Genomic DNA, 14,123 nt, shown 5'->3' on the forward strand with positions numbered 1-14,123 from the left:
AGACCATTATGGTATCCACTGAAATCCAGACTAGTAAAATTATTGTCAGACTAGTGGCACCAGTTCATTTATGATACAAGAAACTTGGATTATAATAATTAGAATTATAACAATAATAATAATCCCCTGAATATTTTTGTCATCAAACAACTGATATTTAGGGCTTCCCATAGACAACCAGTGTAGCATTGATCAATTTTGCAATAAATATTTTCCATCTTTGGCATGGTGGTGGACCCAAGTGCAGATAGATGGAGAATGGAGAAGTTCAGTGGCTTTTTGTTTCTATCGGAAGGTATAGCCAGATGGAAACAAAAACAAACCTACCGATTTAAATATACTGTGGGGTACCAAGAATAAATACACTGAACTGAAATTTGACAAGGAGCTACAACTGTAACTGGTAAAAAAAAAAAAACAAACAAACAAACAAAAAAAAAACAATAAGGCTACAGAAAACCAAAACAGTCTCAAAAGGAGAAGCAGTAGTGGCAATGGTAACAAAATATGTCATCAGTAGGTTTACAGACAAATTTTTAAAAACTGTGAGAAGTACTTGAAATCATCTGAAGCATCTCTTAAAGTTAAAACACAAGCAATCTCATTCTGTCAGTGTCAAGCAAGGCATTCCACAAAAGTCAGTCCTGGGACCTTTGCTGTTCTGTATTGCCTCTACAGCACATTATCAAGAGATTTGGTCTGTGTTCTCACTGCTATGCTGATGATACTCAAATTTATATCTCCACCAAGCATGACATGAAGACCACCTCTGCTAATCTTCTAAAGTGGCCCTGAGTAATTAAATTGTGGATGCAGCAAAACTTCCTTGCATATTGTTGTTGATCTTGTTCCCATTCTATTTGTTTTCTTGGTGTTGTTCATGTTATGGATTTGAGAAATGCAAGTTATTCTTATCAACTATACATCTCTTTCTCTTCCTCTCTCTCCATGTCTCTCTAGGCTCTCTCGCTTCAGGTCCCAGCTCCTACGAAGTTGCTTCTCCAGCTTCTCAGGAGCTCTATGTGTTTGATGCTAATGGAACTCATCAGTTCACCATGTCACTGGTCACTGGAGACTATAAATACAACTTTAGTTACAGGTTAGTGAGTACAGTTAGTGAACAGATGATTTTGTTGAAAATGATATTCTCTTTGGTTTTGTATAAATGAATTACAAAGGGATTCAGCACAGGACTCCAATAACTTAAATAGTGACTCATACAGAGTTTCATTCAGACCAGTAATTACATTGTAGGAGATAGCTCATTATGGAATGGAAATCATAATTGAATGTGTTTTCTGATCCCCGGTCTTTCTCTCTCATTCATCTTTTCATTTGTCTCTATTTTTCCTGCCTTTCTCTGTTTCTCAACTCCCATCCCTCATTTATGTCATTTCCATCTCATCCTTGTCCCTTCTTCATACCATCACTCTTAGCAATGAAGAGGATGTAACTGCAGTTACAGACAGCAGTGGAAACACCCTCCGTATCCGCAGAGACACCAATCGGATGCCTGTACGTGTTGTTGCCCCTGACAACCAGGTGAGATGAATCTTTCATTACGTTGCAAAAATGGAGTTGACACCATGAGCATTCATATTCAGACATTTGTGTACCAATATACCAATTTTTGAGGGCCAATATTTGGATTTTGTGTCGTTATTCCATATGTTTTATAGCAGTATTTACAATAGATTATGCATAATATGATCAAATTTATGACAGTGGAATATGATCAAATCAATTTAGTCCACAAAATTTTTGTGTAAGTAAGAAATTTTCTAACCCTGTGTGTGTATAGGTTATCTGGCTGACCATTGGGACAAATGGAGGTCTGAAGACACTCACAGCTCAAGGTCAGGAGCTGGTGTTGTTTAGTTACCATGGCAACAGCGGCCTGCTGGCTACTAAGAGCATTCAAATAGGCTGGACTACCTTCTATGAGTGAGTATCATGTACTCGTGTTTAAGTGCCTGTGTCTTAACTCTTTAAAACCCAGGAGCCCATGAAAGGATTTGTTTCTTGGTATTTTTCTGTCTTTTTTTTTTTTTTTTTCAAACTTTTGGCTAATTTTGTGATACTGTTATGGCAATTTTCTTTTAACTTAATTTTAAATCTATTATGTTTCTGGAAGACATCCAGTGAATTTGTTCAAGTTTCCAGGGTTAAAGTCTTGAAAGATTAAATATTGAGCAGTACTGGTGGATAAAAAAAAAATGTGAGTGCTGAACTGGTTCAGTTCATTACTGGCAGGGTGATGTTGGGCATTTGGGACAGTCACAGAACTTGATGCCCAGCATTAAACAAACAAGCAAACAAAAACAAAAAAAGTGCACAGTTTTTTGGGGGGGAAGGAAAGGAGGCGAAAAAGAGTTTTTGAAGGACGGAAAGAAATGGCTAAAGAGAAGGCACTCATCAAAATAAATTTTCGTTTTACAGTTGTGTTCCCTCTCTTTCATGTATGTCTGTTTCCTCAGCCAGTGGTTTTGGAAATTCAGTTCAAAATATTGCACAGAGCTAGCTGAAGTCATGTTGTTTAGCCTTTCATACAGATGCATCAAAAGATGAAGGCACTGAGAAAATAGGGGGTACCCTTGTAGTTTCTGAATTTGGACTGAGAGCAACTGTCTGCCTCAGTGGCAGCGTTGTCACTAACACTGAAATATGAGGAAGAAGAGAGACCTGGCAGAGAGGCATTTTTTCTGATAATAGCTCATCTCCTATGAACTTATACAAGGTAGCAGACAACATGATATATTTATGGTGTTATTTCAAACCCAACAGACTGCAAGAATTACTTTTATGGGTCTCATCTGATTCTAACCATTCCAAATGGGGGCAGGAGATCAGCCTCATATGAGGGGAGATAGGCGGCACTGTAGAAGTGACTTGATGATTTAGAAAGTTAATAAAGCTAAAATAACTGTATTTCTAGTTCTCCTTAAGACTAAGCTAAAGCTATTGGTGCCATCATATAAAGGCCATTGCTGTCTTCTGACCAGTGTCCTTATACACAATAAAATTATCCCAGTGTCATTGTGGTGCATTAATTTAGAAAAGTGGTAAGGACTACTATGTGATAAGCCGGGTTTCCATCCACCTATTTCTATTCGCATTTTCAGAAATTGTGAAAAAAAACTTGGATGGAAACGCCAGGAATTCGAAAAACGGCCGAAAATTCGCAAAAACGTTGTTACGCTTGGAGGGGGTGGATTTCTCAGCGTATCGATAAAAGAAAATGCGACTTTTTGCTGTGGAAACAGGTTTTGCGAATAAACGATGACTGGGCCGGATACCACGTCACACTTCTACGCTACAGTCTTATTATTAGTTATTGTTATTATTATTATTAGTCTCTTATTCTTTATTTAGGATGGTTCGGTACGAAGTTAGCGCTGCCAAAATAGTAAGCAGACTTCTCCCAAGAGCCAACAAATTCAGCAGGAATCTGTCCATGATCAGCTGTTGAGTGTCAGCTGTTTGTTGTTGTTCAGTGGACACAGACGCTATCTTATAGCGTCATCTCACGGCGCACTCTTCTCCCAATAATTGCAAAACAAAACTAATGGAAACAAGTATAAATTCGCATTTTCTTTTGCACATTTTGACAAAATTCGCTCAAAAATTTCGATATATTTGGATGGAAACCAACCTATAGCCATGGTTATCTGCAGCCATATGAAGGTCACTAATTACATTTACTCCTGTCACTCAAATATATTTTTTGTTTTTTTTGTTTGTTTGAGGATTTTAAAAGTCAGTTTTAGTCAGTCAATTTTACTTCAACCTAGGTACATTTTAGTTATTTTTTTCTGAAATATAGTACTTAAATATATTTTAAATCACATCCACAACAGAGCACAAGTTCTAAAGGCTCTTTATAACCATAACAATTATTTAGTTATTTAGTTTGAAATAAAGAAAGTAGGATGCTGAAAAACAAAAACATTTTATATGCTGTGTTGGTATATTAGTGCTCACTGAATAGCACCTCAGAGCAAAAAATGCCATTATAAATTGACTTTTTGATACATCTACTGTATTTTTTGGAAAGCGATTCAAGCTTGGCTCTCTTTTGCAGTTTTGAGCTCTAACATTGGCCAAAAAAAAAAAAAGAAGTGTTTTTGTTATTTGATCCATAACATATTGTTATTTGTTTTTTCTCCCACTATTTTACTGGCCCTATGTGAAAAATTACTTTTTCACATAGGGCCAGGTAGGTTTTGATAGCCTTTTTCCCTTAATAAATGAAATCATCATTTAAAAATTGTATTTTATATTTACTCGGGTTGTCTTTGTCTAATATCAAAATTTGTTTGATGATCTGAAACATTTAACTGTGACAAATATGCAAAAAAAAAAAAAGAAATCAGGAAAGGGGCAAATACTTTTTCACAGCACTGTATGTGGGTCATCCCGTGTCAACTCAGCGAGATTAGGGGAGGTCAGTCGCTTGACCACCTCAGAATCTCTTGAAACCTCTTTGAATTTCCAACTGGCGAGTGATTTATTGAAAATTTCCATTGTGTGAAAAATTCTGAAAATGTTGGAATTTCAGCTAAAAAATTAGCAGATGTCAGTTTCAGATGCCAAAGATCATTCCTACAAGTTTTCAACAGATTCTGAGATGGTCAAGCAACCACCTTTGCTGAGCTGACACGGAATGACCTATGTGCGTTTTTGTGTGTGCAGAACAAGTTTTGATCATTTTCATCTGTGTCTATGAAGTATATTGACAGCTAATCTCCCTCTGTTCTTCCCTCCATCCTCACCCTACTTGTAGTTATGACAGCGAAGGTCGTCTGACCAACGTGACCTTCCCCACTGGCGTGGTGACCAATCTCCATGGCGACATGTCATCAGGGGCCGTTGCTGTAGACATCGAGACATCAGGGCGGGACGAGGATGTTTCCATAACGACCAACCTGTCATCCATAGACTCCTTCTACACACTTGTGCAAGGTATAGTCTATGCATATATCTTGGTGTGTTTGTTTGTGTTTTTTTGTGTTTGATGTTGCATAATTGATAGTGAATGATACTGCCCCAGTGGAAGTGAAGGCCATGCTCACACTACTCTGGTGTATTCAGACTGCTGCACCAGTCTGTTGTTAATATGAAAGTCAATGGGGTGCAGCTGGGAGGCAGACAGAAATGAATTACTTTACAACAACACAGTGTTCGGTGTCTTTTGAGGCAGAGCTGAGCATTTTCTGGTTTTTGAGAAAAAGTTGAACTCTATAGAGAAGCAATCATTATGTGGACTGATTTTTTTGTTTACTCTTTTATACAGTAACAACAAGAGCAAAGATGCAAGGTTTTGTGTTAAGGATAGACCAGTCATTGGTCCTGACCAGTTAGTGGGGGCAATACTTAGAATTCTCAGCTATGGGTATTGCGATTACATGCTGGCTGATATGAAAACCACTCAGACTCTACCTGTCTGCCTAAAAGACAGCAGAACAAAAGCATGTGGGCGGGGCAACATTTTTGATAATGTGGTTACAATTTTAATTTTCCTTTTCATTGGATTTCTGTTTAATTGAGTTTTACATGAAGACAAAAACTCTGACACAAGTGAGACTTTAGTCTCGAAGAGGAACAGTACGTCGGTGGTGTGGAATTATTTTGGTTTCCAAAAAGATGTTGCGCCGCGGCAGGTGTTGTGCAGAACATGCCGTGCTACTGTTGCTACTTCATGGGGTAACCCTACGAACTTGTTCCAGCACTTAAAAAAATACCACAAAACCATATATGACAGTTGTCTGGCCAAAATGCCGAGCACCAGTGCGCCTGGCAAGCCAAATACCTCAAGACAGGGATCCAGAATTTCCCTGGTTGGGATCAATAAAGTATATCTATCTATCTATCTATCTATCTATCTATCTCTATCACTGACCGAAATGTTTGAAAGTGTCACCCCATGAAGTAGCAATGGTAGCACGGCATGTTCTGCAGCACAACACCTGCCGCTGCGCAACATCTTTTTTGAAACCAAAATAATCCCACACCACTGACGTGCTGTTCCTCTTCGAGACTAAAGTCTCACTTGTGTCAGTTTCTGACTGCTCCATTGAGCCTGAGGCCATTGTGCAACAGGTGGGCAGGATGAAAAGTTGGTGCAGCTGAGAGCTCCACTCGCTGTAGCTCGCATCTCGTGACCAACTTATAAGCACGCAAGTTGCGGTTAGGAAATCGTGTTTTATGATATCGCGATATTATCGCAAATGCAATTAATCGTTCAGCCCTAGCTGTTGGTGTACCGATCCGTTGTGGTGAAGAGGGAGCTAAGCTGAAAGGCAAAGCTCTCGATTTACCAGTCAATGAGTCAAGTCCGAATGGACAAGATCGCGGATACAAGCGGCCGAAATGAGTTTCCTTCGCAGGGTGGCCGGGCGCTCCCTTAGAGATAGGGTGAGGAGCTCGGTCACTCGGGAGGAGCCCGGAGTAGAGCCGCTGCTCCTCCGCATCGAGAGGAACCAGTTGAGGTGGCTCGGGCATCTGTTTCGGATGCCCCCTGGACGCCTCCCTGGGGAGGTATTCCAGGCATGCCCCACCGAGAGGAGGCCCCAGGGAAGACCCAGGACACGCTGGAGGGACTATGTCTCTCGGCTGGCCTGGGAACGCCTTGATGTTCCTCCTGAGGAGCTGGCAGAAGTGTCTGGGGAGAGCGAAGTCTGGGTGTCTCTGCTCAGACTGCTGCCCCCATAGATATCTATAATAAAGGCTAGATGTCCTGTCCGCGCTGCCGGCCAATGGAGTCGCACGTCCGCACTGGCGGCCATCTTGCCACAGTCAGCTCACTCACCCATAACATTGTAGTAGTGGTGCATGTACTTTTTAATTAACTTGCTCAATTTTCTACCGATTTTCAAATGGTTTGGTTTGTCATAAACGTCAGAGGTGTAGTTATAAAACTGCACTTATGGATAATTATGTTACACTTCCGATCAAACATCCAGAATTGTCACCACATTAATAATGTTTGTAAGAAACCAAACCGTGTGTAAATCCGTCAAAATTTCAGTGAGATAAGAGTATTTATGTTTGTGCAGATCACTCACCTTCCCTCAGGTACCACAGATTCCGCCAGAGAGCTTGCCTTTGGTAAGATTGCCGCCGGTGATGACGTTAGAGACTCCACAGTAAGACATCCAGCCTTTATTGTAGATATCTATGGCTGCCCCCACGACCTGGTCCCGGATAAGCTGCAGATGATGAGATGAGATGAGATGAATATCAGCCCTAATGTCAGTTATAAATAAGTATTCATATATGACACTGTATGTATGGGTTTTTTTTCTCTAATTTTCAGGTCATTTTTGTTTATTTTTTTTTTTTTTAACTAATCTCATTTCTTGTCATGTTAAACTTTTTAATTTTTAATTTTTTTTTCTTTTTCTTTTTTCAATTTAGTTAATTTTCTTTTTACTGTTTGGCTAATTTTCAGGTTATTGTCTTTTTTACTTTTGCTTTTTTACTTACTTTTTACAAATATTTAGGTCATTTTCTTGTAGGTTTTTACCTTTTTTTGCTTATTTCAAGTGAATCAAGTGAAATCAAGTGAATTTGCTCAGGTTGCAAAGGGTTAATTGACCCCCCACCCACCCACCCCCGATTGGTCATGGTGACCCCATCTTGCCTGATTGACTGTGTGGTTTTTAAATGGAGGTGGTAAGCATAAGATTCACATGGCTAGGCAGCCTGAGAGACCATAGAAATCATTTCTAGGTGAGAGACAGAGCTGATCACCATGTGTGGGTCTAGGGCACGAAAGGTCAGGCTGCTATATCCATTTGCTGATGCACTGGGCCAATATTGTAATAGTGTATTTTTTTTTTTAAACTCTGGATATCTGCCAGTCACTGTCATCCACCTCTCAAAGATGAAGGTTCCTGTCTTTATGTACTTGTCAGCTTCAAGGTTGTCAGTCTGTAAAAGCTGCAATGAAACCTGCCTCAAAGAAGCTGCTAAAACTGTTTCAGTAGTACAACTACAGTATATATACACATATATACTGTATATTTCATCACTATGTCTTGCTCTCTTTTCTGTCTGTCATCATTGGCTCTAACCATCTAAAAAAGCTAAAAATGCACACCAAAAATACTCAAAAGAACAAAAAATTACAATAAATAAATAAATGCGTAAGTATAAGCATGCAACCCTGCCTTTGCGCTACCCTATTGCAAAATGCCTGTGTATTTCACAGCTGTGTATTAGAGAGAATCTAATGCACAGCATGTGTTTGGAAGACAGTGTGTGTTCTTTTATCCCCCTCACAGTTATCAGTCTCTCAGGTGCCGGTTCATCATCGGAGAGCCCATAAATACAACAGCTTTACAATCAATAATCTCATATACAGTGTAATAGATAAACATATACTGGCATTATAGAGAAACACATAAAGCCCAAATCAAGAGTCCAGAGCTGTCTTCACACAGCAGACTGGCTAAAAATGCCACAGCTGAGCCAGGATAGCATTAATAATGATCAGTTTCCACAAGCCTTCTTGATCATTTTTACACTCTGGGACCACTGGATTTCATATGAGACTAAACTTTATTTTGAGGATTTGTTATATTGTCACAAAACGAGGTCATGTATATGCCGGATAGAATCAAGATGTTCTTGTTAATATTAATATTTTACCTGCTGAGTCCAGATAATGAAAAATGACAGTTTAACTCTGTTATTTTTTAAGTCTGTCTATTAAGAACAGTTCAAAAATCCAAGGCACTCTGACTGTGATAGAAAGTAAAGTAGTCTTTCAACTCTATTGTCTTCATTTGGGTGTAAGCAACATTCAAACACCTGTGAAATTTAAAGGTCACCAAAGACCAAATGACCATTTCGGAAAAGCAGCATTATCTTAGTTTTTCAAAGCCACTTACGATTGCCCAATTGGCCACTGTTGTAGCCGAGCGGGAGCCTGCAGCACATCGATATCAGGATCAATACTGAAGCGACTTGTGCAATAATGGTTTCAACGTCTTGAGGATGATGCCAGCCAATCTGTAAATAGAGTCTAGGTTCCAAAATAGCAAACTTGTCCTTGAAGCTGCATAAATTAATGGAACATGTTTGATTCTGAAGAATGGATGTCTTTACTTCACAAGAGAAAGTCTGTGTGGAATTTAAAATCATACTCCTTCAATTAAAAAAAACAAAGCAGTGTGGACACCACATTGTGTCTGACCTGTAAAACAGTATGCATGTGTGGAAGACAGTAACAGCTGCTGCTGAAACAGTGTAGGTTTGGCCTTTTAGCAGAACAGTATTGATTAGTATGCAATACATTATTCAAAGCCACCCACAAGTAGAACTATCCTCTCCTTCCATTGACGTACACTTTTACTTTTCCTCCTTTCTACATTGTGCAGGGCTGCCAGTGTGCAAGGGTGGCTTAAGAGGTCTTCCACCCTTCACCTCAAGCTTCTCTACAAGTTTTTTCATCTTTCCCTAAGTCAGTATATTGATATAGAAATATAACAAAAAACTTTTGGTACAACTTATAAAGAAATCTTTGCAAAAAATATATTTTTTGCCTGCAGTCAAGTGAATGTATTGCGATAAAACCAAGAAATTAAAAAGTAGACAGAATTAGATAATAGGATCCCTCAACAGGGTCTCTACAAGTCCTTAAAAAGTCTTTAAAATGGTTTAAATCCAATTCTAGAAATAAATATTAGGCCTTATGGGGTGGTTCTCCTCACAGGAGTTAAGCTTAGGCACAGACTAAAATAACTGGATTAACCCACCTTCTTGGTCATGGATTAAATAATTCGGTCATGGGTTGAAATAGTCCTAGATTTATCTGAATCTAGATTTCAATGATCTGACTTTCAGGCCAAAGATTAGAGTTACTGCTGTTAATCAGAGGGGAAACAGCATCCATCCTTTGTTTCCCCTCTAGTTCCACACAGCTCTGGGCTTCTCTACATTCAATCCAAGTTTTATGAACATTATCGGTTTTTGAAATAATAGAATAATCCATAATCCTTTTACATCAATAAAGGTCCATTCTGATGCAACAGTGCTTTAACATGCAGTCAGTTCATGAAAGCTGTAAAATGTGCAATTTTAAACTCCTATGAAGATAGGAGGGGACTTTTTCCATGCAAAAATCCATGCATTGGTTTTAATGTAGTTTTACATTATACAGGGTAGGCACCCACACTGAGTGTAAAACACCAAAGCAATGGCCACTTCTTACCACAGGTGTCACCAAAACTAAGAAAAACATGGATCTGGTGGATTATATCACTTTAAATTTAAGCAAGGACTCCACAGTCCAGAAGTAACTCACCTAAAATTAAGATATGTTTCAGGAAGCCACCGATTCAAAAACCATGATTATCTATTCCAGAATAAAGCCTAGCCCGGAAACTGCAGTAAATGCCATTAAATTTTAATTTATGAGGTGCTAGTTTTCACATGAACATTTTGTAAAAGTTCTTTTATCCATCTTTTAGTGTGTTTTTGTCAAAAGTAGTCAAGCTCTTCTGCATGAAAGTCCAAACTGTAAACCGTCCACTGGGGCTAAGTCATTTCTCTGTTCTGACATGCTACCACAAAAAAGACTTGTCCTTACCTGTCCCAAGTTCTGTTAAAAGTTTTGCTGTTCCAGCAGCTTGCTATCTAAGCCAAATGAGTCTGTTAGGATCATCTAGTCATTTATACCTAACACTGACCTCAGCTCAAGACTGAATATACAACCTCACCTCCCACCCAGAGACTTTGTAGTAATAATTTGAGACACAAGAATAAAAGAGAGCATAACAGGTTGGGGCACAACAAGCCAACAAACGCTAAATAATCCTAGCAACTGCTAAATAACTAAGTACCTGATCATCTTTTGCAAATCTAGGGCAATTCAAATGAAAATGACTTTATTTGAATTGTCATAATGAATAGTTACAAGGAGAACTGATTTAGAAAGTAATCACATTTGCCTGATGTGATGATAGATGTGTGTAGACTGCACATATACTGCAAGGACTCTCTCTCTCTCTCTCTCTCTCTCTCTCTCTCTCTCTCTCTCTCTCTCTCTCTCTCATACACACACACACACACACACACACACACACACACACACACATACACACACACACACGAGCGCACCCTCCTGGCCATTAGTTCTGTGTGAGAGGTCAAGGGGAACTTAATTAAAAGAGGCTGGAGGATGTTAATACCTGCTCTGTGCTCTATTAGTGGGTTCAAACGCTACTCATGAAAATTAATTGAACTGCTTTCTCTTTCACCATTTATCCCACCCTCGATCTCTCTCTCTCTCCTTCTCTTGCCCTTTCCCTGTTCTCCTACCCAGTACCATCAGTTCAGTAAAGTTTCTAATTCAAAGTGCATGTGAATAATGTCAAAACAAATATGGAAAATCATTGTGGTTAATCTATGCTTCTTGTCTCTCTCCCTGTCCATTCAGACCAGCTTCGTAACAGTTATCAGGTGGGCAATGACCATTCACTGAGGGTCATTTACGCCAACGGGATGGACACACACTACCAGACTGAGCCTCATATACTGGCAGGTACGCAGTTCTGGGCAGAATAATCTGGACTGATGAGGTTTCCCTGTGAAAATTAAAAGGTTATTGAACAGTTACAATGAAGGATAATCTGCCGTTGTTTTCACCTTTTACAACAATCCTCATTAGAGGATCCTCATTTACAGGACCAACATTTTGGCAAGAGACTTACTTTTCGACGTACTTTTGAGTTGAAACTGCTCAGTCCATCGGCTTCTTAAAGGACCATACCAGTAATTTTACATGTTTAGTATAATATCTGCAAAAGTGTATATAAATATATTGAGGTGGGGATCACTGGGTAACTGGTGATAAGATATTTTAACCATGATAGCAATGGTATCCTGATACAGGCAACTTTGTCATATGTTAGCTGTGATATCTTCAACTGAAGAAGGAAAAATAACCTGAAAAAAGCCAAATGTATAAATGTATATGTATTTGTATGCAGGAATCAGTCATGTTTTTCAGTATTTTAATATGCACAGTGACTACAACATGGACATGATGGAAAAGTTCCAGTTCACCTCCCAGGAACTCAAATGTTCTGTCTGTGAAAATTAAGTTGAAAAGTCAAATATCTATAGCCTACTAAAATGTGTGTGCTAAATTTTCCTAAAGCAAGCAGTCATATCTCAGAACTCTATCATTTCTCCTCCCTTTTATCCAGCCATTGGTTTCCATACATTCCATTATGATATGAAAATGATCTTTCAGACTTCAGACTTTCTTTACACCAGTATTCCATCACTGTAATAAAATCCTCCACACCAGTTCTGTGGTTTATGAAAGGTGATGACTTTGTTAGCCATAGAAGCAGAACATTATAGGGTGGTTGTTTCAACCAAAAAATAATATTTGAAAATTAATTATATGTTGTGAAATCTTTAGCACCTCCTCATGATTTGCAAAATGATTTGCTGCAATGTAAAATGAGGGTACATTGTAGTAATTCAAAATCACTAATGTGGCCCTTTAATTTTGCAAAGGTCGGAGCAGACTGTTAAATCGTCATAAATTTCTGCCAGACAGTCAATATTCCAATCTATCCAGTTGATTTTTCACTTTTAAAAAAATCACATCTGTTAATTGAATGATGTCATAAATTTGGATGTGTATAAAACACTTGTTAGTGTAGCTTCCCTCTGCTTTCTGGTCGTCTATTGAAAAGTAGCCAATGAGAATTCTTGTTCCATCCTGTGGTGGATTTGTATTATTTTGTTAAAGCAAGGTCCCAGAGTGTCAAGGAAAAACAAATGAGGAAGCAAGTAGCAGGATAAAAAAAAAAAAAAAAAAAAACTAATAGAAAAAGGAATTCACGATTTGCTTTTCCTTGTAAAAAAAAAAAAAAAAAAAAAAAAAAAAAAAAAGTTTTGCTAAATGGATTTATGAATCCAGGAATTTATTTCCTTTTAAAAAACTGTATTGTCAACTTGATTTTTGAATTTATCTGTTTCTTTAAGCATTTTTAAATGTTTAATTGATCTGGTTATTAATTCTTATGTTGATCAAAGGGTTTATTTATTACAAAAAATATCAGTTGAGGAATTTCTCAGTAATGATGATGAGGACACTCTGGATCCTTAGCAATTATAAAGGCTAATGTAAAAGCAAATAGTGAACTTAAATTGGGGATTCCTTTTTCAAATCAGAAAAAGGAATCCCCAATTTATTTTCCTGTATGAATTTATTTCACTTAAAAAGCATATTGTCAAATTGATTCACTAGATCTGTTATCTAATTTGGGTATTTTATTGTCTGTTTTTAATTGGCCTGTTTATTGATTGATTTGTATGTCAGTGTAATCAGGCTTTCTGTTCATGTGGAAATGATAACCATAGTCCCTTTATGTTGCTACTTCAGTTAATGCCGAGTGTCTTTCAGTTAGTATATTTTTGAGCTTCACAATCCATTTTATTTTACTACTTTTTCCTTTTGATTGTTGTGATGTCATGTGTTTAAATAATAAATAAATAATAATACATAAATAAAATAATAACTGTGCTTCTGTTTTGTGATATGTTTTCAATATGCACTGTTAGGTGCTGCCAACCCAACAGTAGCGCGACGCAACATGACCCTGCCAGGAGAGAACGGGCAGAATCTGGTGGAGTGGAGGTTCAGGAAGGAGCAGACACGGGGAAAAGTCATTGTCTTTGGAAGAAAACTCCGGGTGAGTAGCAGTCCAAATCGAGATGCCCATGAAAAAAGAAAAATACAAAGTGTTGTCTATGACAGTGCAAGTGCATAAAGTTATGTCTGGATTATAAAAAGAAAGAAGAGGGGTCTATCTATCTATTTATAGATAGATAGATAGATAGATAAATAGAGAGATAGATAAAATCACTGCACAACAGCAACTTTTAGACCGGCTAGTTGTTCGTCTTTTAATTTATAGATGCTCTACCATATCTTGAGAACAGAAGAATTCATCCAATTTAGCTTGATGTCCCTAATATCACAGCTCCTCTCACTGTGCATTGTGAAGGCATCATCTGAGAGGAAATGTAGACTGGCCAGTCAGGCATGTTGCAAAGGTTCTCACCTGGGAATGAGAGCACTTCCAGACGTCTGGCAT

The 14,123-nt window shown here is 38.3% G+C and overlaps 1 protein-coding gene across 1 annotated transcript in view; it reads left to right on the top strand.

Annotated features, from left to right (window-relative positions):
- tenm3 (teneurin transmembrane protein 3) overlaps positions 1-14,123 on the top strand; it is a 339,790-nt gene that overhangs the window by 288,022 nt on the left and 37,645 nt on the right. Inside the window, exons 33-38 of the mRNA XM_030056695.1 lie at positions 961-1,099; positions 1,437-1,542; positions 1,802-1,944; positions 4,784-4,962; positions 11,444-11,548; positions 13,588-13,718. Coding sequence (XP_029912555.1) covers positions 961-1,099; positions 1,437-1,542; positions 1,802-1,944; positions 4,784-4,962; positions 11,444-11,548; positions 13,588-13,718 — 803 coding nt within the window. The remainder of the gene's footprint in view (positions 1-960; positions 1,100-1,436; positions 1,543-1,801; positions 1,945-4,783; positions 4,963-11,443; positions 11,549-13,587; positions 13,719-14,123) is intronic.

This window comes from Myripristis murdjan, chromosome 1 (genome assembly GCF_902150065.1).
Source record: "Myripristis murdjan chromosome 1, fMyrMur1.1, whole genome shotgun sequence".
Lineage (NCBI taxonomy): Eukaryota > Metazoa > Chordata > Actinopteri > Holocentriformes > Holocentridae > Myripristis > Myripristis murdjan.